At 32.6% G+C, this 27,832-nt stretch overlaps 3 protein-coding genes across 4 annotated transcripts; 2 read left to right on the top strand and 1 right to left on the bottom strand.

Moving 5' to 3' along the window:
• Nucleotides 1–207: 207 nt before the first annotated feature.
• LOC114162108 (late embryogenesis abundant protein 3-like) lies at nucleotides 208–2,130 on the top strand. The gene is made up of 2 exons (XM_028045888.1): nucleotides 208–640; nucleotides 1,796–2,130. The coding sequence occupies exons 1-2, from the start codon at nucleotides 245–247 to the stop codon at nucleotides 1,967–1,969; spliced, it is 570 nt and encodes a 189-aa protein (XP_027901689.1). The 5' UTR covers nucleotides 208–244; the 3' UTR covers nucleotides 1,970–2,130.
• A 1,122-nt stretch (nucleotides 2,131–3,252) lies between these two features.
• LOC114192815 (pheophytinase, chloroplastic) lies at nucleotides 3,253–6,652 on the bottom strand. Of its 2 annotated transcripts, XM_028082639.1 has the most exons (6): nucleotides 6,464–6,652; nucleotides 5,473–6,247; nucleotides 5,018–5,244; nucleotides 4,387–4,578; nucleotides 4,128–4,284; nucleotides 3,253–3,650 (listed from the first exon to the last, which is right to left on the bottom strand). In XM_028082639.1, the coding sequence occupies exons 2-6, from the start codon at nucleotides 6,175–6,177 to the stop codon at nucleotides 3,396–3,398; spliced, it is 1,536 nt and encodes a 511-aa protein (XP_027938440.1). In that variant the 5' UTR covers nucleotides 6,178–6,247; nucleotides 6,464–6,652; the 3' UTR covers nucleotides 3,253–3,395. The 2 variants fall into 2 exon arrangements, with proteins under 2 accessions (XP_027938440.1, XP_027938448.1); XM_028082647.1 differs by lacking the exon at nucleotides 3,253–3,650 and having other exon boundaries at nucleotides 4,122–4,284.
• Nucleotides 6,653–21,282: 14,630 nt separating this feature from the next.
• LOC114191950 (protein PNS1) lies at nucleotides 21,283–24,419 on the top strand. The gene is made up of 5 exons (XM_028081427.1): nucleotides 21,283–21,590; nucleotides 21,678–21,950; nucleotides 22,154–23,068; nucleotides 23,477–23,710; nucleotides 23,842–24,419. Exons 1-5 carry the CDS (start codon nucleotides 21,573–21,575, stop codon nucleotides 24,016–24,018), a joined length of 1,617 nt encoding a protein of 538 aa, XP_027937228.1. The 5' UTR covers nucleotides 21,283–21,572; the 3' UTR covers nucleotides 24,019–24,419.
• The last annotated feature ends 3,413 nt before the right edge of the window (nucleotides 24,420–27,832 follow it).

Below are 27,832 nucleotides of genomic sequence, written 5' to 3'. Positions count from 1 at the left end.
TTTTCCAAACTCCTAAAAGGTAAAATGTTAACACATATTCAATTCATCCAGATTTAAAAAATCACCATTTTTTGTACACGCACCACAAAAGCCACGTGTTATATTATCCTACACTACAACACAAGTAAGAATAGTGCAAAACGAACACGTGTTGTGCATGCACCATCGAAAACATTCCAATACTTGCATGCTTATATTTAGAACAAAATGCAATACCATCAGACATTCTAATCTCATCCCCAAAATGAGTCATCAACAGCTCAGGAAACCACAGGCAGATCATGAGATCTCCGATCACGGCGACCTCTCCGGTGTCTCCAGCGCGGTGAACGACCGCAGCAGCGTCTTGGAGAAGAGCGTCGAGCGTCTCGAGCCGGTGGTTCCCACAGGCATCGGTTCTGCTGCCATAGATGGCGACCCCATAACCATCGGAGAAGCTTTGGAAGCGGCGGCTATAGCGGCGGGGAATAAAGCGGTGGACCAAGACGACGCAGCTGCGATCAGCGCGGCAGAGATTAGGGCTTCCGGCGAGAAGAGCGTGAGGTCCGGCGGCATGGGTGAAACGGCGCAGGCGGCGGCCACTTTCAACAGTCACGTCACGCGACCACAAGACAAGACGAAACTTTCCGATATCTTAACGGTAAGAACATTGCCGCCGAAGCCATTTCTTTTGCTTCTTAGTTTTTTTCTTTCTAAATAAAAAATAAATAATAATGACAGGAAAAATGTTTGGTTAGAAAATTACATTAGAAGAGATTATCACTTAGATTTTACCATATAGATTAAGAAACCCATAGATACGTTGATTTTTAAAATTTTTAAAATTTTATATATTTTTCGGACCATATTTAATTAATTTTAATTCATTTTAAAAAAATTATTTCCTTTACAATAAACATGTATTTAGGTGATTTTTTCTTATGTCAAACAGAAGTTAAACATTAAAAATTATGATTTATTTATTTTAAATTTAAATGTAATTTTAGTTTAGCCTTTAGATCTACTATTTTAGAAAGTCATAAATTTTAGTTCGTATATAAAATTTTTAATTGATCAAACTTTATTAATATAAAAATAAATTAGTCAAACAGTTGAATTAAAATAAAATTTGAGGATTCTATTAAGTTTTAATTTTAAATTCTATCTTACTTTAGTATTTAAAATTTAATCTATAAAAATATTAATAATAGCTATTATGAAGACTAAAATTATATTTAAGCATTGGTTTCAAATTTTAATTAGTTATGAAGTTTTCTATAAATCATGTTTTAAAAATTATAATAAAATTTTATATTGTTTAACTATTTTCTTTATTTATAAAATTATTTTGACTATTAATATATGAAAGTTATTATAGAAAAAAATTATTAATTATTACATAGTTAATTAATGTTCAATCTTGTTAAAAGTCTTTATAGAAGTGTTTTTTTGTATGAACTTAAATTAAAGTGTTTACTTATGAAAACAGTAAAGGTTAAGAACTAATTTAGAAAATCCAAATGTTCAATTTTCTTAATACTAAAATATGTTATTTAAATTGTCACGCATCGCTGTTGATCGATAATTTGTGGATAAATTTTTAGTTTTTCATAATTGTTTTGATTCTCAGTAAATGTGTTTTTAGATGATAGATTTTTTTTTTTTGTAAATATTTTCATTTTACTCTTTTAAAAAAAATTGTTTATTTTTATACGAGATTAAATGAGTTTGCTATTTAAAGAAAAAAAAAAGTGTTTATTTGATGTGCTTAATCATTCTAATAATTTTGGATGGGATGACGATCGCATCTTAAAAGGATGCGACGGAGAAGCTCTCGGTGGACAAGGCAGTGACGAAAGAAGACGCTGAGGCTGTGCATGCGGCGGAGGTGCAGTCTACACGGCGAGGGGAGGCTGAAGAAGTGGCTGCTAAACCTGGCGGCGTGGCGGCATCCATGGCCACTGCAGCTAACCTAAATCAACAAAATTGAGCCTTGGAGTATAGTGTTTGCCCCTTTTTGAAAACGTGTTTTTGGGTAGAAACAGCTTAATTTGTAACTACTGAATCTTAATACTGATTTTTATTTCTGCTTTTGTTTTAACAATTAAATGTTTCTTTTATTGAAATTGATAATCACAGATTTACTATCAATTTATGCTTAAATTATAAGCATGTTTAAGTTACGGTAAATTAATTATGATTTTTTTGTTTCCAAATTTAGTTTTTAAGCAGAGCTCTACTTTGAGCTAAGATTTTTACAACACATTGTGTGAAAGAGAGATTTAGAGACACAACAAAATAGTTTGGGTTATTGAATATTTGGTACATTTTGTTATCATTTAGCTAATGAAGAAAAAAAAAGAAAATTTGAAAGAGTGGTAAATGATTATTCTGGTCTTAGAAAAAGTTAGCATCCATTTAATTTTTTGGAGAATAGAATATGTTGTATTTCGGGAGACCATTTTATGATTAATATTTTATATTTAATGATCAACTTGATATTAAATATATATTTTTAAGGACTGATTTTATTTTAAATTTTAAAATTTATACATCATTTATGATTTTTTACATACTTAAGAACTACATTACTTTTTTCAGCAATTAAATTACTACTAATTTACCTCAAAATACCATTTAAACTATATTTTGAAAACTGATAGTGACACCCTTGCATATCGATTCTTGGTTTCTATTTGCTTTTCATATTCTATAATAGATTTTTGTAAATATTTATTTTAATTTTGTACATTATATTGACATTGTCGCATGAAGCGACTTGTACCGTGCTTGTACTCTGCATAAATTTGAGGTCTTAGACTATAGCGTTTTTTTTTTCTATAATATTGATAGTAGATTATGTTATGAATTCATTTAGTAGAAATGAATTATCATTTTAAAGTTATCATTTTAAAATTTTTAAATCGAAAGTAGTATCTTAATATTTCTTATATAAATTTACAATTTGTTCTCTACTGATTAGAGTCCATTTTTTTCTTTCTAAGAACCGAAATAAGAAGTTTTAAACACTTATATCAAATATTTTTGATCGAGAAAGAAATAATTATAATTGCAGTAGTTTGAGACTTCAAATACTTAGAGCATGTTTTTTTTATCTTAAAAGAATAACAATTAGAATGAAATTTTGCGACTTGAATACTTATTTTACCTTAATAAATGACTGAGAAACATGTTTTTTTTTTATTCTAATATTATGTTATATTAAAAATATTATCTATTTTTACCGATTCAATTATAATTCATACACTGCCCTGAATCAATTCAGTCATTAATCCAATATTATAAACACAGAATAAATTGAAGTTACAAATATATCTGAATCATAAATATAACTTCTTTTAATTAATCACTATACAAAGTTGATTTATATTTGAAGATCCATGAGCTTCACCACGTCACTGAGATTTGGCTGCCAGAAGATTTTTGAACTTTGATTGAAATTTTATCAAAGATCTTATCCTGTCCCTAAGTGAGACATTGGAAGTGAAAAATCTCACCATCACAGACCTTCTTGATCCTTCTCTGGGAAATTCTAATTCCCTGTCAATAACCCTGTGCTTCACACTGTCTAGATCTTCAAGCAGTGGTAACGATACAGAACCCTGAGACTCTAGGTTTCTGATCCACCCACGAAGTAAGAAATTTATTATCTACAAAGAAACTTCTAGTATTAATTATTGAGATCATGATCATGACAATCATTCTAAAGAAGGAACAAACTTTAATAATCAATTTGAAGAACTTCGTAAAAGTTAAATATTAACATTCTTTTCTCAAGATTCCAGCCAAAGTTTAGTGACTCAACAAGTAATGGTTTTGTGTATAATGAAACCCAGTTACAGAGAAAGTGTTTCTTAACAATAAGGGAAAAGTGAAATTGGTGATTTTCAACTACTTTCAATCAATAGTGGATAATGGTTGTTAGCATTTATCAATGGGGAAAGGCAAGCACATGGAAGAAATGATTCCGATTCATTAAGAAATATAGCAGTAGTTCCATAATCCAATTTTGAGTGCATGTTCGTTATCATATAAAATTGATAAACTTTTATATCTTCGTGGTCTCAGATTGCAATTGAAAAGTGCAGAGAGGAAATTTTCAATCAGATATGAGAGGATTTTCATACCTCAGGAACTTCATCATGAGGACAGTGACCAGCAGGACTGATTTGATAATATGGAGCATTAGGCACCTGCCTTTGAACCTGGAATCCCCAAAGTGGCCCCACCCAGGGATCTTCTTTTCCATACATGAGGCAGATTGGCACATTGTTTCCTCGACATCTAAAATGCAGAAACCATGAAAATCCTATGTGAATTCATGAACATCTAGTACCAGTTTGATTGAAGGATAGTGTTTCACTACAGAGAGCTTGTAATTTCTACCTGGATAATGTTTCACTGAAGGATAGTTCTCCCTGAGGAGCAAACATTATTGAGGCAAATGATGCAGCTGCAGCTGGATGCCTTGTGGTTTCAACTATGCGTGAAAAAACGTTATCTACGTTTGTTGAATGATCTGCATAAACCTGACCAAGTACCTCAGCAATGCTTTTAGGATCAGAAATTTTCTCCCACCTAGAAGATAAAAGATTATAAAATGTTAAGTTAATGGAAAACATACAATTGAGTAAACCTGGAGTTGCACTCTCACTCTCACCAATTATGAACACAATGAAATGACAGACACTCATCCAGAACACATCAACGAAAAAACAAATGAATCATCCAGAACAATCTTATTCATTGTGATGTAAACCTCAGTGACTTTGTCTGCATGAGAGTTTCTTCAGGGTTAATGGAGTGATGTTTTGTTAATAGTGTTGTAAAGTTTCTTCTTCAAGATAGAACACCAGGTTCATTAAGCAGAGTTTCTTATTTATCACTCACATATTAATGGATAAGTACTTAACATGCATGAACTGTACTTGTATTCAAGTTCTTAACTAAAATATTGAAACAATGTCAGCAAAAGAGATAGAAACGAAGCAATAAATAAAAATAAATCCATACTTACAACAACTCTGTAAATTTCTTTATACTTGAAGGTAGAGGGAAAGTTCCAGCCCATGGAAATATTTTGGCTAGTCTTGGATTTTTTATTGGATTTGGAAGAAACCCCCAAAAAGGTGTTGCATTAAGCAACGTGACACCTTTCACTAAATGAGGATTGCAAGCTGCAAAATACAATGCAACCAATCCTCCTAGTGAGTTGCCCACGATGTAGACTGGTTCACCAATGACCTGTTGTAACAAATAGTTAATTTGGATAATTTCTTCAATGATTAATTTCCAAAAGCAAATTAGTTTCATATTAAAACTAATCCTCCTGAGCCTTCAAATTATAGAATATCAAAACCCTTTGCATCAACTATATTTCAGATTACCTAAAATACAGATCTATCATGTAGCTAAAAAGCTGAACTCAGATAGCTAATAAAGGAATATTAACAAACAGCTCATGTGCCTTACCTCTTCTACAAAGCAACGAACTTGATCTTGCCACAGATCAACTGAGTAAACAAGCTTAGCCGCCCATGGTTCAGTTTCATCTCCAAAACCCCATGAAGAAACACCTTCATTCGATGCAACCTCTTCCTTGGAAAGAGGGGCAGGGTCTTCAAAAGGCAAAGACATCCCTTGGCCAAGAAAATCCAGAGCCCAAACTCTGTAGTCACGCCCCAAATCCTTAAGTTGCTTCTCATAATGGAAAGAGCCAACACCAAAACCTGGCAGAAAGAGAACACCAGGAGAATCCACGTTTTCGCACCCTGCTTTCTCATAGTGCACGTTGAGTTTAGGCTTCCATCTCCAAAAGCAACTACTTATTTCTGCACCAGATTCACCATTTGAACCATCAGGTAGACCTGGAATTAGAACCTTTGTTGCAAGCTCCCCTACCCCTGAAATATCCCTTGCTCCCTCTTCAATCACATAACCATCATAACTTCCACTACAAACTTTGAAATTGAATCTTTTAGAGCCTCTTAGCTGCACCCGACCCATATCACAAAATCTCAAAGACCCACATGTAGAAGTAGTGTTGGTGTAACAAACTCCAAGTTTTCCTACTGAAGAAACTATTGATTGACGTGAATTCAAACTGTTTTCAACCAATTTCCACTTTGAGTTCACAACTTGACAGCATGGTGCTGACCCATAAGAAAGAGTTTCCATACCCAGAAACTGTGTTCAACTCTAACAGAGAGAAAAACAAAACGGTTCACTGCAAACTTCACTCGATTTCCTGTGATAATAGACAAGAGAAAGAGCCAAATTAAAAATTCTCGTAGTTCTTAACAACAAATGGATCATTTTTTATCACCGACATCATGAACTGCGTTTACAATAAAAGTGTAAAATGATTTTTTAGCCATTACCCAGAACAGAACAGGAAAATTAGCAATTCGAGCTTAAAAACAATCATAACGATTAAACCTTGAATTGTTTAGGGAAAAATTACCTTTAATTTAGTGAAAAAGGAACATGAAAATCTGCTCCTTCTCCGGGTTTTCAGAGTTTGGAACAAGAGTTATGGACCGAGACATGTTCCACGATCCTAGATATGTTTCGTCTTGCTTGAAAGATTCTCTTTCCTTTTTATCACATCACATTGGTATGATTTGTATGATTTTTTTTTATTAGATCACGTTGATATAACTTACATAACTATCACTCATTTGTCAATTTCCTTAAAAAAATTTGTCAAAATTTATAATCTGACATATTATATATATTTTTAAAATTTACTTAATACCTCATTTATATAAATTAAAATTATCATATATTTTTAAAATATTAAAATATAAAGAATTCCGCCATTTCTTATTCTTTTTTTTATAAACTTTAACACATAATTCAAAATATATACCTAAATAGTGATAATATATATATATATATATATATATTATTTGAAGTATTTTTTTCTTATTAATATAAACTTTATAAACATGTTTTCTATAAATAAATAAATTTGATTCCTTTTTAGATAAATATTTGCGTCAAAAAATATTCAAGGATTAATATTTGGTTCAAATTTAAGATTTAATTATATTTTTAGTTTTAAAATTGATGACAAGTTTACTTTTAATCCCTTAACTTAAAGTAATTTATTTGAGTCTCTTAAAATTAGTAAAATATAATTTAATTTCTTTTTGTATTATACCTAGTCGGCCCAACAAAGTACGTCAACATTTATCATCCTTTGTCGCTATAGATGCACCGACAGAGATTGGGGGACTGGTGTACTACACTTAGACGGCCTAACTTGACTACAACCATGACATCCGCCTACATAGCCCCCTAAGAACGCAGACCATAATAACATATGTCAACAATCAAGAGTAAGCGGCCTAAGCCGCTAACTTAAGAAAATTGAACGAGAACTTGGTAAACCTAAAACACCACCAACCATGATCCTGGGACCCTCAATAACCAGACTATGGGACCTGGGCTTAGCCCAGGCCCAGCTGTGGCCCAATCAAAAGCCCAACCCATGACGTGGCCAAGCATAATTAATAATCTATTAATACACATGGACCCCACGAATTAAAGGTATGTATTCATTAATTCCTTAATCACGATATTTGACTTTTTGAGAATTCTTAGCTGACTTGAGCATCGGATCTCTTCCGCAGGTAACCCCTCCCGGGTCCAAATCGGTCCAAACCGAGACACCAGCATATAACACATACATGCCGGAAGAAAACTTACTAGGAAGATTGCGAATTGAGGTAAGATGATACTTGTGTTTGACATCTCTTATTTGTTTTCCGCTGGAACACTTTTAAACACCAAATTTGAAAAATTAAAAATAGTTTAAAAAAGTCATTGTAGTTCCAAAATTTAGTATTTAAATTTTAAAGTCTTATTTTTTAATTTTAAATAATATATATATATATATTATATATTCTAATTTTATGTATACTCAATATATTTTGAATTTTTTAAATAATTTATAAATTTATCATATTTAATTTGTTTGTGTGAATGGAACAGTGACATAACGGGCTTCTTTGTTGGAGTTGCTTTTTCTTTATTTGAACTCGTGTTAGTCCGTTATTTTATGTTTTAAAATTTGTTAGTTTTAATTCTAAGTTTAATATACATATTAAAAATTCACTTAACGTATTTTTTTCATTAGTTAATTTTAAAAGAATAGTTTGAACTTTACAAGTATCATGTTAAAATTACAATATTATATATTTGTATCTCGTAAATAATATAATAAAAAAATAAAAAATTTAAACAATATTCTTATTTTTAAAAGAATCGAGTTAGCAAACCATTCCATCTTATTTCTGATTCAGGGATCGACACGTTAAACCGAACATCCCAAATTAGATTGAATACTAAAATTACCAAAACCCGTTTGAATAGATTGGCGGGTCACGCTTACCCGACCCATTTTGACATTTCGTCCAGAATGTTCTGGCTACCTAATGAAACCACCCACCAGCCACGTGTTCAAATAGTACAATTTCACACTAATTTTGGTTTAAGTACATAAAAATGGTTTGTGAGTTGATTAATTATAATTTGGCATGGCTTAAAAAGTTTTTTTTTTTTGTTTAAAAACTAAATCCCACGACTCTTTTCATATTTTAATGCAGAACTAATTTTGTTAAGAGAATACAAACCAAACTATTGATGTTAGTTTGGAAAAACTAAAAGGTGTTAAATAAAATGTAGTATGAGCATTTTTATTTTAATGTTATCAGGTAAAGAAATAAAATAAAGTTTACATTTTTAATATTTTTCATATTTTTGTAGAGTATTTTGTAATATTTATGGATGAGATAATTTGATGTGAATGATAGATTTTGCACATGTTAATTAATAATAAATTTGTTTAATAGTGTGAAGAAGTAAGGAAAGTGTGAGTGTGTGGAGGAGAAAGATTGAGAGGTGTAGAAAAAAACAAAGATAACTTACCGTAAAGGGATTCTCTTTAGGTTGCGTGGAGATAAGGCGTATTAAGATTTGGGTTACTGTCTTTTTAGCAAACTCATAAGTCTAAAAGACAAATGCCAAAGTGAACCGATTTAAATTTTATATACAGAGGTTTAGGTTGTATTTTGTCTGTTACAATCTGATTTTTTTTAATAATTTAAATATATATATAAAGCTTTGAACTATTTAACATGTAATTTTCGTATTTAATTAAAAACATTTTGTATAACATGGTATTGTGTTTATAATGATATTTTTAAAATTTTAAACATCTATCTATAAATGTAACTTAATTTGAAATTTCATTTTTCTTTTATTCTATGTATGTATATATAATGATAAAATCAATATATTGTATTGCATATAGTTGACTTGATTTTACTCCACTTGTTGAATTTTAATTGAATCGTATTTTAGCTTAAATTAAATACATCAATCAAAGTTTCAGAAGGTTTCAAAATAATAAAAATCTTACCCATCAAAATGTCAAAATTTAAGGTTGATCGTGTTAGAAAATATACTCAAGAATTATTTTATTAATAGACTAATAAAATAAACACACATAGATCAGGGCAGAGCATCATAGGAGCATGGAGGTGCATAGCCCCAATATTTTTGATTTTTTTTTAAAATTATATATCCATTTTCTTATTTTTAAAAACTTTTAAAATTTTAAATAGTATATTTTAGTGATAATTAAATTGTGTTTCTTTATTTTTTATAAAATACAACATTTAATGTTAATAAATAATAAAACATAAAATCCAAAATAAAAAAATAAAAAAAAATAGGTTTAATTAGTCTTTTAGTATTTATTTTCGTTTAAAAATATCAAATTGCCACTAAATTGGAACTAAAAGAACGGAAAAATCAACTTACATTTTTGGAAACAATAACCAAAAGAGTAATTAAACCAAACATTTATTAAAATATTTTTTATTTTCTTCTTTTATTGCCTTTTTAAATTTTGACAAAATTGTACTCATCTCTCACTATCACATGTTTTTTTTTTTGAAGAAAAATAAAGTTAGACACATACTCATTATGTTTGCTCTCATTTCTCATCTGTTTCCTTCATTTCTCGAAGAAAAAAAAATGTAACTCTCTCTTGTCTTACTTGATGATGAAATATTACTTTAATAGTTATTAAAATTATTTTTTATCTCATGAGCCTTTTGTATACTTACTTTTTATGATTATAGAAGAAAAAAAATGTATGTGTTTTTTTTATAACCGATTTTTAATTGTGACTTGATTATAATATATTTTTCTTCTAATACTTATGTCTCTCAATATTTATTAGATTATGATAAATTATTTTTTAATATATTTAAAAAAAAACATATCGATGAAGAATAGAGTAATGAATTTATTTGGTAGAAGTAGTAAAAGGGAAGAAGCTACACGTGAAGATGAAAACAAGTTAAATTATATTTCTTCACATCTTTTAAAGTATTTAAAGCATTATACTAATAATCCAATCTAACGATCCAATTGTTTTATAAAAGAGTCATTTTTTAGAATGTTATACTAGTGGTCCAATCAAATAATCAAAAAATTATATTATTCTGGCCCTTCCAAAACTTTTGGTCAAGATTCGCCACTGACATAGATAATATATCCATGCCTTTTGACCCCGAGTATATTCATACTCTCCAAAGCAATAATTTAACCCAACCTTTACAAAGTTTTTATTACAAGAGTATAAGAAATAAGAAGAGTCAAATACAAGCTTGAAGTGTTTTGACTTGGGGCAAGGAACATCATGGACAGGGGCGGAGCTCTTAAAGAGCAGGCGGGGGCCACGGCCCCCCAAAACTTTTCCAATTTTTTTTCAAATTTTTTAAATTATATGTGTTTAATATTTTTTAAATTATGTATATTTTAAAATTATTTAAATTAAATGTATCTTTTTAAATTAGATAATATTATATTAAAAAATTAATGAAAATTAAATTAAATATTTTTTTATTTCTTTTATAAAGTATAATATTTAATGTTAATAAATAGAAGAATATAAAATCAAATATAATAAATCAAAAATTATTAAGATAATTTTCATTTTTTTTCTTATTGTCTTTTGAGGTTTTTATATATTGTACTCATCTCTCGCCTTTACCTAATTTCTTTTGTTATCAAAGAAAAAAGAGAAGAGTTAAACAGAAATTCATTATTTTTGTTCTCATTTTTACATCTTTTCTTCCATTTTTAAAGAAAAAAACTTGTCTCTCTTGATAGTGAAATAGTTGTTTAATATTTAGCATAATTTTTTATCTCATGATATTTTGTATATTATTTTTTATGAATATAGAAGAGTAAGTAATGTATTATGTGATTTTTTATAGACAATTTTTAAGTGGACTTGATTATCATAATTTTTTGTCTCTTAATTTTTATTAGATTATGATAAATTATTTTTTAATCTTAAACTTATTTTTTAAATAGGTATATTGATGGAAAAAAAAAGAATAAATCCATTTTTTAAAATTCATAAAAGAGAAGTGAAGATCAAAATAGGTTAATATCGTTGGTCATCCCATAACAATGAAATAAAATGTTTGTGATGACTTTTGAATCGATATATGCACATTAGTAAAATGAAACATGAATATTTATAGATAATATGGTTATTTATATTAAAAAAAAATAGTTGAAAAATTTAGTTATGATTGAATAATTTGATAAGTTCAAGAATATGAAAAAATAATAAACAAACCTTCGTATATATGTAGTTTTTTTTATAGTTATAACTATAGTAAATTATCTTTTTATTTTTATTGAATTAGTAAAAGTTATTGTTAAATATATAAATTTTAAGTATATTATTTTGACTCCCCCAATAATTTTGGTCAAGATCCGCCACTGATCATGGACTTAAAGTGTTGAAAGGGGAAGCCTTTCATCCATAAATGAAGAACAATTTTGATGATGTCTACTGATCTAGGATAAAACATAGCTTGGTCAAGTTAGGATATGCATTAGGCAATTAGCTTCTCTTTATCAAATGTATTTTAGGCCTGCTGTGTAATTCTGCATATGATTAGTTCTTTAACTAATGGATTAGCTGTGAGTATTGTACAAAGTAAGTGAAAATATACTCACGATAATCGATTAGGTAAATTGCTAATCGAATTAGTGATAGCAAAAACCTTTGTATAAAAGCTGTTTTGGAATCTGTTTTGGGTCTGGAAAAATCAGAAAGATCACGCAGTTTTCATCTGAGATAGAGCCATCTGAGAGACACAAAGTTTCAGAAGATTCTGCAAGATAACTCAAGTACAGATCCAAGAAGAATTGATGGTTGATTCTACCATGATGGATCTTGCTTGATTCAAGGAGCATCAAGTCAAATCTGCACAGCTTAGGTGTATTTGTTTCTTGTTTTGTTTTCTGTATTTTTGATTACAGTTGCTTCAGTGTTTGAAGTGTGGACCTAGGTGCAATTGTGTGGATGCATTGCTCCTAGGGGGAGTTCTTGATTGTTGAATCAAGTTCTTGGGTTTTGGGGTTAGAATTACATAGGTGTGCTTGTAATTCTTGGAACCTTTCTGTTTAGTGGAATCCTCCTAAGTGTGTTACTTAGGAGAAGACTAGATGTAGATGCTTTTTGAATCGAACCAGTATAAATTGTGTGTCTTGCTTCTTTCTTCTCTCTCATAATCTTTCTTGATTGATTTAAATAGTCCATTAACCCAAAACTGCGAAATTGATTAATTGAGCTTTAAAACCTAAAGATTTATTCAAGATTCATCTTAAACCATATAAAAGCTTGTTAATCAATTCAGACCCCTTTGTGGTTAAGATAATTAAACAAATCTATTTTTAACAATTGGTATCAGAGCTGGCTAATCGCACGATAATCGATTAGAAAGATCCTGTTATGTCTAATACATCTCAAACCTTTGCTGAAGGGGCATCCATTAACAGGCCCCCTCTGTTTGCTGGGGAAAACTATCCCTTCTGGAAAATTCGAATGAAAATCTTTCTTGAATCAGTAGACAAAGGGGTATGGGATGCAGTGGTAAATGGACCTTTTAAACCAATTAAAATAGTGGATGGAGAGACTTTTCCTAAAGAATTCTCACAATGGACCCCTGATGAGAATAAGAGGGCACATTATGATGTTAGAGCCAAAAATATTATATCTTCTGCACTAACTTTGGATGAATTTTACAGGGTATCTGTGTGTGAATCAGCCAAAGAAATGTGGGATGTCTTGGAAGTAACCCATGAGGGCACGAATGAAGTCAAAAGGGCAAGGAAGAATACTCTCATTCAAGAGTATGAGATGTTCAGAATGAAGGCTGGAGAAAGCATTTGTGATGTGCAGAAAAGATTTACACATATAGTAAATCACCTCCTAGCTCTTGGCAAGACCTTTGACAAAGAGGAACTCAATATCAAAATCTTGAAGAGCTTAAATAGGACATGGCAGCCCAAAGTGACAGCAATTTCTGAATCTAGAGACCTCACTAGCATGAGCATAGCCACTCTCTTTGGAAAATTGAGGGAACATGAATTAGAGCTTGGAAGACTCAAGGAAGAAGAGGATGGAGAAAAGAGGCACACTATAGCCTTGAAGAGTGTAGTGAAATCTGCAGTAAAACAAAAAAAGGCAGATTCTGCAGATGACTCCAATGATGGAAACTCTAACAGTGAAGCTTTGAGCTTAATGGTGAAAAAGTTCTCAAAATTTTTGAAGTGTAAGAACAAGACTAACAACAGTTGTGCAGGAAACAAGAGGCAGACCAGATCTGGAACTCAAACCTGCTATGAGTGTGGTAAGACAGGACACATCAAAGCTGATTGTCCAATGTTGAAGATGAAGCAGAAACTGGATGAGAAAAATGAGGCAAAGAAGCACATGAAGAAAAAGAGAGCCTACATTGCATGGGAGGAAAATGACTCCAGCACATCCAATGATTCAGATGACAGCACTGAAGAGGAGAATAATCTGTGTCTGATGGCTAAAGTTGAAATATCCATTAAAGCAGAATCATCCAAAAATAGTGTAAGTAGTTTCACATCTGACCATGAGGAAAATGACTACTATGAACTGCTTGATGCCTTTAATGAACTGCATAAGGAAGCTACAAAACTACAAAAGTCAAATAGCAAACGTAAAGGAGAGATTAAGTGGCTGGAGGGTAGAATAAAGCAGTTAGAAGAGGAAAATGAGAATCTAACAACTTGCTTGGAAAGATTAGAAAAATCTGAAAAACACTCCAGGTCTAGATGTGAGCACTGCCCAGGACAGCTAGAAAAGATAGAGTATTTGATGAAAACTCTCTCAAAATTTACCCTAGGAAGATCCAACCTAGATGTTGTACTAGGATCTCAAAGGAGTGTACTGAATAAAGAGGGAATTGGTTACAGTGGCAACTCTAATCGATTATCGTGTAGAAATTTCCTCAACATCAGCAAACCATCCTCTATTATCTGCACTTACTGTTCTGAACCTGGCCATTTTTCTAATTCCTGCTACTTTAAAAATTGTGGGGCTCCTAAAGGAGAGTACAGATGGGTACCTAAAGGAACACCTCAAACCACTAACATGAAAGGACCCAAGTTCAATTGGGTACCTGCATCTTCTCTTTAATCTTTGTTTCAGGTGTGTCTTGATGCAAGGAAAACAATGTAGCTTTTATATAATGGATGCTCAAGACACATGAAAGGAGAGGTGAAGAACTTCTGCAGGATATCTTACAAAGCCAATTATTGGTCATGTTACAAGAGGTGATAATAACAAAGGTCAAATTTTAGGTATTGCTAAGGTGAAAAGTTCCTCTTCTATTTTATGGTTGTCTGCACTCTGATGTTAACCTGTGCTACTGATTTCACCTGCTGCGTTGTTAGTATTGTCATACTTTGTATGCCTACTGTGTTCAAACTGTGTAGCTGCTTGCCTAACCTTGGCCTTAATCCATTATCGTGTTCTGTCTGAAGCTTAGTCTGTGTTAAGTTCTGCATCACATAGTTGCTACTTAATTTCTCAAAAGGAGCCCGCTAATCCATTATGCGAAATTGTTATGCATTCTGGTTGTTATCCTGGTTGTTATGCATTATCTCCTGCTACATCTCTTACATTGCTGCGCTGTTTAGATACAATTTTCCTGCTGTCCTGTATTGCATCCTAAATCTGTCTGATTTTTTTGCTAATGTCCAAAAAGGGGGAGAATTTGATATATTGATGGTTTATTGGTAGGGGGAGTATGTAATGAAAATGATATTTGTTATATGCCTATGTTGTTGTTTGCTTTGTGTGCTTGTACTGTTGTTGTTGTTTGCTTAATGTGCTGCAGGCAGGCTTATCACAATCCATGTTTTGGACATCATCAAAAAGGGGGAGATTGTTGAAAGGGGAAGCCTTTCATCCATAAATGAAGAACAGTTTTGATGATGTCTACTGATCTAGGATAAAACATAGCTTGGTCAAGTTAGGATATGCATTAGGCAATTAGCTTCTCTTTATCAAATGTATTTTAGGCCTGCTGTGTAATTCTGCATATGATTAGTTCTTTAACTAATGGATTAGCTGTGAGTATTGTACAAAGTAAGTGAAAATATACTCACGATAATCGATTAGGTAAATTGCTAATCGAATTAGTGACAGCAAAAACCTTTGTATAAAAGCTGTTTTGGAATCTGTTTTGGGTCTGGAAAAATCAGAAAGATCACGCAGTTTTCATCTGAGATAGAGCCATCTGAGAGACACAAAGTTTCAGAAGATTCTGCAAGATAACTCAAGTACAGATCCAAGAAGAATTGATGGTTGATTCTACCATGATGGATCTTGCTTGATTCAAGGAGCATCAAGTCAAATCTGCACAGCTTAGGTGTATTTGTTTCTTGTTTTGTTTTCTGTATTTTTGATTACAGTTGCTTCAGTGTTTGAAGTGTGGACCTAGGTGCAATTGTGTGGATGCATTGCTCCTAGGGGGAGTTCTTGATTGTTGAATCAAGTTCTTGGGTTTTAGGGTTAGAATTACATAGGTGTGCTTGTAATTCTTGGAACCTTTCTGTTTAGTGGAATCCTCCTAAGTGTGCTACTTAGGAGAAGACTGGATGTAGATTCTTTTTGAATCGAACCAGTATAAATTGTGTGTCTTGCTTCTTTCTTCTCTCTCATAATCTTTCTTGATTGATTTAAATAGTCCATTAACCCAAAACTGCGAAATTGATTAATTGAGCTTTAAAACCTAAAGATTTATTCAAGATTCATCTTAAACCATATAAAAGCTTGTTAATCAATTCAGATCCCTTTGTGGTTAAGATAATTAGACATATCTGTTTTTAACATAAAGCTCATTATATAGTCATTAACACTCACTTCCTTGGTTGTCCTAGGTGATGCGTGACTTTTCAAGACATATTATTTTCATCAGTCCAACAGATTAAAATAATAAAAATCTTACACAATACCAATTCTAGAAATAGTAAAACGAAAAATGTCCAAACTCCAAAGCCCAATTTATAAGAAATACCTCAAATTTGGGGTTAGACATTTCAACTCCACTGGAATTGTTAGATATGAAGGAGCACTTATAGTTTTCTTACTACAAATAAATTCTTGCACCAATATCAGTAATTGTTAAGTTGTAAAATGATTAGGACAAAGACTCACTAAGAGTTTTATTCCACTATTTAACACAAACTTGATATATAACTTGCTTATGTTGTGGATCAAAATTACAATTATTTTTAAGCCACTTAATTATCTTTTAATATGTATTTCTATCAATAATTCATGCATTTCTCTCCAACAGTAATTTTTTTTGTTAATTGTGTTTTTAGTCCCTTAACTTTCATTAGTCAATTTTGAAACTTTGGATCAATTTAGTCCTTTATCTTTCGAAATACGTGGATTTAGTTCTTTTAATCAAATTTTGTTAAGTTTATTTGATATTTCAAGCACGTTTCATAATAGTATTTGACTTAACATTAAAGCAAAAATATATCAAACAGTATAAAGAACTCAAATACAATCTTGAAATGTGTACAAAACATCAAATAAACCTAACAAAATTTAATTAAAAGGACTAAATCCACATATTTTGAAAGATGAAAGACTAAATTGGTTCAAAGTTTCGAAATGAGCTAATTCCCAAATTCACTGAAAGTTAAGGGACCAAAAATATATTTAACTTTTTTTTTGTGTTTTTGTATTTAGAGATGGAATGGTGAAAAAAGATATTAAAATGGAAAAGAAAGTAGATGGAGATGAAGGATTGCAAGAAGGTGAATTGCAATAAAATAAATTACCAAGGATAAAATAAGAACTGATAAAAAATATTTACGAAAGCGGTGACCCAAATTGCAACAATCATAATTAGATTTCTAATTTTTCTATTCACGACGTTCTTAATGTGTTTGAATTGTAGCCACAATTTGTTATCTTTGTTTTACATTTGAATGACCTATTTATATTTTTCCCTTTTTGATAGCTAAACTAAGATAAATTAAAGAAGAAAAAAAATTAATTTATAATACATGTCTTAAAACCGCCCATATTATTTTTGTTTTGCCCATTCTTCCAATGTTCCAATGTTGTGTAACTGTTATTATAAATAACTTCTCTTTCAATCCGACTTTAATCATGGGCTTTGTCACGCTTCTCTCAATATTATTCTATCTGATTTGATCACATTTTTCTCAATGTTGTCTTTCATTATACATTTTTCGATGAGCTAGCTATAATCCTTCTTTGGATCTTCATTTTTAATCTATTGTGCTTCAATACATTCCTCTTTTGCTTACATCATATCACTCTCTTTAATTTCATTACCTTATTCATCTTCTCTTATTCTTCCACCTCTCGGTTCTTGATGCCCTCAGTACATATATTAATTTTTCTTAAACAAAACACATTTTGAAAATTAAATTGTGATATTATTTTCATAAAGAAATTTAGAATTTTCTTCTCTAATTAAGATGTATGTTTACTTTTAAATATAAACATACACGTTTAATATAATTATTCAAATACCAATCTTAACAAAATAAATAAAAAATATTTTAATAAAAGATTAAATTAAACATTTAATTATTATTATTTTTCACTAATATTAATTGCAATGTCTTTTTAACTATTTTTCTTATATTTAAACAATTTTATTTTAAATAGTTAGGGAGAATGTAAAATCCTAGAAAATAGTGTTTTAGAAGTAGTAGTGGTTTAAAAACAGTAAGACTAAATTATTTTAACATTAAAAAGTTTTAGTATAAATAGAATTTTTATAAACAAATTTCATTATTTTAAAACACATTATCTCTCTAGAAACTACTTTTCTAGAGTTATTTGACTTCTCTCTAAGGATTCTCTTTCTTTGTTTGCTTGATTGAAGATCTGAGAACATATGAATGATCCTCGCGACGAGCTCTTCAATTTAAAACGATCAGTTTTTGCATTCCCGTAAGTTAAGTGTCAACCGTTTTTCTTGGCCTTCTTTTTGTTTCTGTTGATGTGAGACTTTTTTCTGCTTGCATGTGAGGTTTTCATCTACTATATGAGTCTTTGTTGATCAGTGATCATACCAGTATGTCCTAATCGTTATTGTGATGATTCTATGTGTAGATAGAACATCCTGTGAAGTTAGAAGTGTTTTGGTGTTCTTAGAGTTGATTGGGTCTGAGGAGCTGCTTTGTCAGGTAAGGGAAGCTAGTTTTTTGTTGAATTGATCATCTTGATAGTTAATTATGATGTGATTTGTTGAATTGATGAGTTGTATGTTGAATTTTTCGATATTTGATCTGTGTTTGGTATTGATTTGGGAAAGGTTTGAATCTATGTTTAAGTGATTGGGTATCAGTTTTGAACTCTCTAAAACCATTTGGAGTAAAAAACACTAAAAGGAAAGGTGCCCAATTAGTCAAATACACATGACCAATTTCCCCCAAATTATTCTTTCTGATACACTATTGGGTGTCGTTACAGTGCCGTCGGGCACTAGACCACTAACTTGGTGTCGTCGGGCACCATTTTTGGATCGTCAAGCGCTATAAATTAGTGGGTTCCAAGGGTTAGGCGTTGGTGCCACCCTTTTTTTTCTATTATGTGTTCTCTTGGTAAAAATGAAGTTTTCCACTTCATTAACGTCAGATCGAGATGAAATTTTAATTACGGGCCCTTAACACATACATCTTCACTTTGACTGATCATATCTCGAATCAAAGATCTATAGTGAGAAAAGTGTTTCTCATAAGGTTCACGTAGATTAGATTGTTGATAGTTTTGGCATTTGTTGCTTGTCTTACATAATGAATGATTGAGGCACCATGTTTTTGTATGTTTTGGTGTGATGAGATGAGTCGTATAGAATAATTGGTGAAAATGAATATGATAAGGTATGTTGATGTATGATTGTGGGTTTGAGGATCTTGTGAAGATTTTGTTACGATAATTGTAATTGGTTGGGATTGAAGGATTGGTGAGGGAATACCATTGAATGCTTAAATCTTTAGGGTGTGCACTAAGGATAAAATTGTTACATTTTGGGAAGCTAATCCTACTAGTCATTCTTTATACTCATGTAGAGGATGATGATTAGGTAGTACGAGTGAGTGGCAGAAGGTCCTGTCATGAGAACGACCACATGGTTCTATGACAATAAAAAGCATTTACCTTGTGTGTGGTAGCTTGGGTAGGTGAGTTATTCCACCACCATAAGTGTATAATGTCCCTAGTTCCACTCTAGTTGCATTTATTTGGATAAATCGAGTTCTAGAAGTATGATAAAATAGATGAGTATGATCTTGATCGCTTATGATAATTGTTATGAAATTGGTTGTTTGTGAGGTATGATTGATCTCGTATAGTTAGCTTACCCTTGCACTTTATGATCTTGTGTTGTTTTCTTCTTTTGCAATGATCACCATTTTGGTGGGAACAGATGAAGTTGTGTGTTTAGAGATAGCTTTGTAAGATGAGGAACTATTAGTTAGAGTAAGTAAGGGTTTCGAGGAACTTTAGTAGTGATTAATTTATGTTTAAAGCTTGCTATTTTAGATGGTTTGTATAAATGATACATTTTTATAGTCCTATTTTGTTGTAAGATGATATTAATATATTTTATACACTAAATTACATATTTTGAATATTATAATAAAATATCATATTTTATTAATTTTAAACCGTTAAGATGAGATATTACATTTTCTCGAAGTTATTTCTAACAATTGAAAAACAACAATTTATTATACATAAAAAAGTGAACTGAAAATACTGAAATCGAAACAAAATAATCACAAAATACGAGAAAATAACATATTTAAAATCTTTCAATTATAAACACAATTGTAATTTTTACATTTCCAACAAAATCACCCAGTTCACCATAATACAAAAAAAAAAAGATGACACTAAACTCAATTATTTGGATTGTGTAAGCGACATTGGACCTCTTGGTGGCTTGCACTGGTGATGATTCCCATGCGAAATTCAAGAAAACAATTAGCTTCCCTTACCTCTAAACAACACTGGCTTGTAGGAAAGAAAACTCAATAGAAAGGGTACCCAAACTGTCCGAAACCTAAGGAACTGGAATGCAGAACCAAACAATAAGAATGAGATCCTAAATTCAACTTAGAAAGGGATGAATTTCCAAAAATGAGGAATTAAGGGAGAATTGGGAACTGAAATTGACTTACACGAAAGGAATGGATGCTCAGCTTGAATGAGGAATTATGTATTGGCCCTAAGTTTGCCTGATGAAACAAGAAGGGGAGAAAATTTTAGATGGTGAATTAGGACAGAGATGTTAGAGAGTAATAAGGAAACTAAGAGTTTTAGAAGGCAAGAGTGTTTTGTGGTGAAACTAATTTCGTGCATTTAAGATAAAAGGGATGAAAGAGAAAAAATGTCTCACATTAATAATTATATTTATTTCTAATTTATATTTTAAAACATTATCTTTTAGATCAAATTATTTTCAAAATTTAATTTTATTAAGTTTTTTAAATATATAAATTAAATAATTTATTTTATTACATCATTCAACTTAACCAAAATCATTTTAATTCTTTTCTTTTAGTTTCTACCCTCATCTCGTAATATAACTAACCTCAATTTCTATTTCCTTTTTCTTTTTCAAAGTGTAGTGTTTTAGGGAAGGCCCACGTGCTTTGTGGCTGACACCCCAATTCGTAAACAGAACGCGATATAAAAATGTGTCAACTATGACAAAAAAAAAACACGTAAAAGCACTTCTTATGTTATTGGAGTTACAAACAAACGAAAGATTAACAGTTTCCAAAGAAAAAAAATTGTTCATTTATTATTGAGGAACAAAGAATGATACGCAAACATTTACTTTCTAATTCTACACTTTCCTTGCATGTCTGATAAAATATTTGCGTTTTACGAACCCATTTCCACGTGCTGTGTTTCCTTCTGACACGTGACGGCGGCGTAGCTCCACGCGCTGTTGTGGCATGTTTGCAGTTCGCAACTCGTGGGTCCAACATAAAAGATACTTTCTTAGAAGGCAAAGACACGGTAAAAAAAGAAAAATTCCAAATGAAAATAAAATATAACAGTTGAAGACAGTAACGTCATCTCTCTACCAACATTCGTTTCTCAACTCAGCTGACACACCGCAACGCCGCCGCCGTCGCCGCCGCCAATGGGTGCCGGAGAGCCTGTAAGTTGATGGTTTCAGCTTTATGTGTTTATGGGGGTTGCTATTCTGTGCCAAGTTTTAATCTTTCTTTTGTTTTTGGCGAGGTAGGTGGTGGTTGAGAAAGAGAATGAAACCGTGGTTGGAGCAAAGAAGGAGGAAGACTTGGAGAAAGGGGAAGTGGGTGTTGAAGAAGAGAGAAAGGTTCAGAACAATGATGTTGTGGATGATCATGAAGAATCTCATCTTGCGGGTTTCCACAGGTTGAACCCCACTAACCCTTTGAGAATTGTGATCAATAGTTCCACCAGAGTTGCAACTCCTTCTGCTGCTCAGTCTCAACGTCCTCACACTCAAACGCGCTCCACTCCAACCCCACTACAAGTACTTTTCTTTCTCTCTGCAGAGGAATGAAATGCATTGTTCAGCTCAATTTTTTTAAGGAAATTTGCAATTTTTTTGCTGAAGATTGTAATTGGTTCCTTGAGTTTGCAGTAATTCTGTATGTGTTGTGTTTGTTGTTATTTCTGTGAATTTTTGAACGTTACGATCTTAATGGGTATTATTCTATTTCCCTTTTTTAACAGCAACCGGAAGTGGCGAATCTGAATTCGAGAAAGTATACCAACAAAATATCCTTGATTCTCTTTGTTCTCCACATGTTTATAGCTGTTGCGTTGGTGTGCTTTCTTGTGTTCAAGGGAGTTCAAGGGCTTATCCAAGATTCGGAATCTACCAAGAGGAAAGAGAAAGACGTGTTAAAGTATTTTCTTCCACAAGTGGAGGCTTCATCTTTTATGAGCATAATCCTTGCGTTTATTTGGCAAGGGGCGATCAGAAAATGGCCCACTTTGATGCTTCATTTCATACTTTGGTTTACTTTTGTGATGTCTCTGGCTGCTGGGATTCTCCTTATTTGCTTCCAAAAGCCTGCCACTGATGGTGTTGGAGTGTGTTTCATTGCTTTTGCAATTGGGAATGGCTTATACGGTTGTTGGGTTAGTCACAGAATTAAGTTTTGTTGTAAGGTCTTGAGTCTGTCTCTTCAACCTGTGTCCACATTCCCTGATCTCAACAAACCCACATATCATGTGCTTGGGGCTGGATTCTTGTGGATATCTCTGTGGATTTTAGCTGTGATTGGAGCATTAAACTTCTATTTTCCTCCTTTAACCATCATTTTGCTGGTGCTGAGTTTGCAATGGACCACTGAGGTCATGAGGAATGTGGTTAACATCACTGTTAGTAGGGCTATTGCCTTGTATTACCTCAGAGGAATGCAATCTAGCACCCAGTTTTGTTTTCTGAGAGCTCTCACGCGGAATCTTGGAAGTGCTTGTTTGGGCTCTCTCTTTGTGCCTGCAATTGAGGCCCTGAGGATTGTTGCACGGGGACTCAATTTGCTTGAGGGAGAAGATGAATTCATGTTCTGCTGTGCTCGTTGTTGCTTAAGAGTCATGGATTCCGTTTTCAGAAATGGCAATGGCTGGGCATATGTTCAGGTAGCTCTCTGCAAATTAACACAGTAATCGCTATGCATAACATAACATAACTGCATTTTCTGCAATTCAATCAATGTGTGATTCTCATTTGTTAATCTTTCAGTTTCGATACCTTTATTACATTTTATTGGTTAGTTTTCTCAAAGTAAGATTTATCTGCAAGCTTGATAGTTTTGTGTGTTTGTCTGATACCCTTTGGATTCTTTCACCACATGGTCCCTACCAAGTTTCAAATTTTTATTGAGCCATCTTTCTTGTTCTGAAGTTATGACTGAGCAATCACCATCTGTGGTCCTGGCTCCAACTTTATTTGACTGAACATTCACCACCATTAGTGCATAGTTCAAGACCAGATATTTAACTAAACCAAGTGGTTTTGTTTTAACTCATTTGAATTCATCTTAACAGATAGCAGCATATGGAAAAGGGTTCGTGAAAGCATCTCGAGACACTTGGGCCCTCTTTGAGAAGGAGGACATGGTGTCAATTGTAGACTCTGATATAACCAGCTCAATTTGCTTCCTCACAGGAGTTTGCAGCGGCTCTATTTGTGTCATTGTTGTAGCTGCTTGGACCCATAAAGTACACCAATCTTTCACAGCTACCTTATCCCTTCTCACATTCCTCATTGGATACCTTTTGGTTGGTGCCCTTTATCTCACAACTTTTCTATTATTATTATGATTATTGGTAGTAGCAGCTCACAAATGAATGATTAACATGTGGGCAAGTGGTGTTAATTAATTAACATTTCCAACTTTTTGACTCTGCAGACCAGAATTGCCATGGCAGTGCCTCATGCCTGTGTGAGCTGTTACTATGTTTGCTATGCTGAGAAACCAGACAATAGATTGTTTGATAAAACAATTAAGGATCGCCAAGCCTTGTTAAAAACTGGGCGTGATGTGGTTCCAACACCAAGGGGATTCAGGAGGTATACGAGGAACTGATCTAACTTCAAAGTGTTCTTAACTTGCTTCTCCTATTTGCATTGATTTTGCAGATGAGACCATTTTGTGCAAAAGGGTTGAAAATTTGGAGTGAAAAACCAATTCTTGGTGATGGTTTTGTTGAGAATGATCTGGTTGGCACAAAGAGTCATTATTGGAATGGGAGAAACGTGGAGGGTTATCAAGATGGCCACTGCAGAAAGTGATTTGTGGCCCCCTCTTTGTACTCATATGTATAGTTTTTGTTTTTGCATATATACTTTTAGGATATTCGTTAGGTGAAGTTATTTTATTGTATGATGCGTAGAAGCCACTAACTTTTTGTTTATTTATTCTTGCAAGTGTTCCACGACACAAATTTAAACCAAGTTATTGCATGTTGTTTCATGCTCCGTATAAAAGGTTGTTTTTTAATTCAAACCAATAGTATGAGATTTTATTATGGAAAATGTTTTTTTCACCATTTACACTTGACAACCTACTTTTTTTAAGGGGTATTTTAGTAATTATAAAAGTTAATATTTGTATTTGTAAAGAAAAAAAGAGATTAGAAAATAAAATAATTGATATAAAGTGTGTAAAAATTTGTTGGGTGTGAAAATAATAATACTTTTTGTTATACATCTCTTAATGTTAGAAAATTTTAAATTTTAAATTTTAAATTTATTGAAAGGCAATAAAGTGTATTTTGAAAAACTAAAATAAGACAAGAAATTAGTATTTACCTCATCTATGTCCTTCATATATTTTTTTTTCTCAGTCTAATAGCTTTTTTGAAGTTCTATTTTCAACTAAGATTGAATAATAAGAATGAAGATGAATGTATTTTGTTTTCAACTGTTCTGATTTTATAGGAAGTATATTTTGTTACTTATCTCTTGTGTTTTATTTAATGATTTAAATATATTAAGTTAATTTAAAATAAATGATTTCTTTTTGTGGTTTTTTTTTTTAGATTTCAATTTAAATGCATCAAACCTACCTAATAATGAACACCAAAAAACATTAAAGTTGTAATACAAATTGAATTTATCATAAATGTTTTTATTGTTATTTTAATACGTAGCAATTTGCTCATATAAAGAGGTATCATGTTTTAATTCATGCAATGCGTGTATGCAATCAACTCTATTATTAATCTAAATATTTAAATGTTATCGTTCAAACCAATTGATGATACTAGTTAAAGATTTTGATGCTTAAGGTAGTTAGATCCAAATACAAAAGGGTATTAAAGGTGCAATTAATAAGTTACCTACCATTCTACTTGGACTTCTATTTATAGATTTTGTAATGGGTTTTTATTAAGGTTGGTACAATTACGAACTAATTTTTTTAATCATGATTAAGATATCTAACTTGTAGGTTTCCTATTTCTGATCGCTCGGTCCATATTGATTGAACAACTATAATACAAAAGAAGTTCACTTGTTAACCCGTCCGTCCGGTCTTAGTTGCAAGACTGTGCGGTTTATACCGTACAATTATATTTTCTTTCGTTCACTTGTTCATAATTTTTTAATATATATTTTCAAATTTAATTTGTTTAATTCTTCTAGCTTGATTCGATTTTCGAGTAAAATCACTTAAGGGTAGATTCATATATTTCTTCTGTAAGCCCCATTTTTCTGCTCTAAGGAGGTTTGGGCCTGGCCTTTTCGTGGGCCTAAAGCCAGCCCATTAGGGGACCTCCAGAACCCCCACTCAGTCCCATTGTTTCTCATTTTGCTTTTCCTTTCAGAGAACTGTTCTCCTCCCCCTCACTACTGGAACTAGAGAGCTCTATTAGGGCACGAAAATCCTTCAATCTTCGAGCTAGCTAAGTTCATCCTACCTCCAAGTAAGTTAAACCTTAGGACTTTCTTGTATGTTCTTCCCTTTTTTACCGTTTGGGTACGTTGGTTTGGTTAGGGTTTAACCTCATACCCTTGTTTTGTTCTGGTTTCCACGTTTCAGCTCACTATTCTAGTTCTTGGAGTTGTGGTGCTCCTTGGTTAAGAACCTGTTTGCGTTTGCTAGCGTTTTTTGCTTTTTGAAGTATGTTGCTTTTTTCACTTCTGTTTTATGCATAAAATGATTGGAAAATGCTTGTGCTTGTGTGAGACTGAACTATAATGTTTTGTGGAACTGTTTCTGGCTTTGCATGCGTGGAACAATGGTGAGAACTGATATCCTCGCCCAAGCGAGCTCGTCTCGCCTAGGCAAGAGTAGTAGGAGCTCGCCCTGGTTTTCTGCTCGAGCTCGAGCTCAGGCGGATGGCTCTCGATTTGAACGATGAACCATCTCGCTTAGGCGAGAGGGTCCCGCCTAAGCGAGAAATTGTGGAAAACCTGTATGTTTCTGTTGGATCGTAGCTTAGGCGAGGGACTTAGTTTTGGGCGAAGAGCGATCTCACCCAGGCGAGAAGGCCCCGCTTAGGCGAGAATTCGTAGAGTGCTCACTGTGCCACTATTGCAGGTCTCGCTCAGGCGAGAATTCCTAGCTTAAGCGAGACAGTCGTTGTCACTTGGGCGAAGGCTCCTAGCCTAAGCAAGAATGGTGCAGGTTTGATTTGTACTTCTTTGATTTATCTATGATAGGCTGTATATCTTAAAAATGCATGAAGTATGGGGTTATGCTTGTCTTATGAGCTTGTGTGAACTGGGATTGATGAACTTGGTATGAATTAAATCATGAGTCATGGGTGGTTGGTTGAATATCGGCATGCTATTTGGATGTTATAGTGTAACATGTGGTTTTGGTGTGAGAAACAAGGATGTGGAATGACATAGACGTAATTCCATGAATCTCTTGGTGAGATTTCATGGTGGTGTGTAGTGTATATAATTAAGGTAAAGATTCAAGTAAGGATCACATCCCGAAGCTCTAAAGGACCAGTTAGTCTCACGTAGAGTAAACTGATCCAAGTGGTGAGAGTAGCGGGAGGCCTTAGTCTTTGCCAGGATAATGACCTTAGATGCTTGAAGGCTACAACCATAGCTCTGTTCACACCGAGTTATGTTCACACCGAGAAAGAAACCACCAGTTCAATCCACAAGTACTATCATAACACCTGGACATCTACTTAAAACACATAACGAAGACTAAGCAAGCTCACACTCACAAACCCTAAAGGAACTACTGCTCTGATACCAAAATGTAACATCTCATTTAATAGCTTCTAAACTACTAAATAAAGCATTATATAGTGATAACCCAAAGCAGATAGCATGGAAGTTAAGTATAATCTTATACAATCATCCAAAACTAAGTAATGACAATACTATATGTACAAGACCTCTAGAAGAAAGGGAAGGTAAATTCTAACCACTTACTACAAAACACACCTATCTACAGGACCTCTGGAAACTACTGCTCAGTCCTACTATCAACACCATGCGAAAACTCTCCACCTATAGCCTCCTCTGCTCACACATTTAAGTGATCATTGCAAAGAATAAAACAAAGGGTAGACAAACATAAAACACGTAGGGTAAGCTAATAATGATTTAAAGAAGGTTACATTAGAGTGAGAGCATAATAACAATCAATTATCACAAATTCACATAGGAACATTTCAATACTCACACGTCATTCAACTCTAGACTCAATTATCTGGATATATGCAATTAACATCGAACCTCTTGGTGGCTTGCACCAGTGCATGATTCCCAAACTCTGCAGAGTTTGGCCTCAAAGGGTTATCACCCAATCATAAAACCAGGTAAGTCTCCTTCACGCCAAAGACTTGATCGAGTCCAATGGCTAAGACCTCCTACTACTCCTCACAACATAACTCAATATACTCTATATGAGCCTTCATGGTTATTGGAGC

This window comes from Vigna unguiculata, chromosome 1 (assembly GCF_004118075.2).
Source record: "Vigna unguiculata cultivar IT97K-499-35 chromosome 1, ASM411807v1, whole genome shotgun sequence".
In the NCBI taxonomy this organism is placed as follows: domain Eukaryota; kingdom Viridiplantae; phylum Streptophyta; class Magnoliopsida; order Fabales; family Fabaceae; genus Vigna; species Vigna unguiculata.
This window is presented reverse-complemented; position numbering and strand designations above follow the sequence as displayed.

Bases quoted from the DNA above. Each gene is read 5' to 3' on its own strand.
- LOC114192815 (XM_028082639.1), bottom strand. From the start codon at position 6,177: ATGGAAACTCTTTCTTATGGGTCAGCACCATGCTGTCAAGTTGTGAAC. The intron at 5,245-5,472 runs GTAAGGCACATG...TTGTTACAACAG, and splicing joins TTCGTTGCTTTGTAGAAGAG to GTCATTGGTGAACCAGTCTA. The intron at 4,285-4,386 runs GTAGAAATTACA...TCTGCATTTTAG, and splicing joins TTCAGTGAAACATTATCCAG to ATGTCGAGGAAACAATGTGC.
- LOC114191950 (XM_028081427.1), top strand. The intron at 23,069-23,476 runs GTAGCTCTCTGC...TCATCTTAACAG, and splicing joins ATGGCTGGGCATATGTTCAG to ATAGCAGCATATGGAAAAGG. The intron at 23,711-23,841 runs GTTGGTGCCCTT...TTGACTCTGCAG, and splicing joins TCCTCATTGGATACCTTTTG to ACCAGAATTGCCATGGCAGT.
- LOC114162108 (XM_028045888.1), top strand. From the start codon at position 245: ATGAGTCATCAACAGCTCAGGAAACCACAGGCAGATCATGAGATCTCC. The intron at 641-1,795 runs GTAAGAACATTG...GCATCTTAAAAG, and splicing joins AACTTTCCGATATCTTAACG to GATGCGACGGAGAAGCTCTC.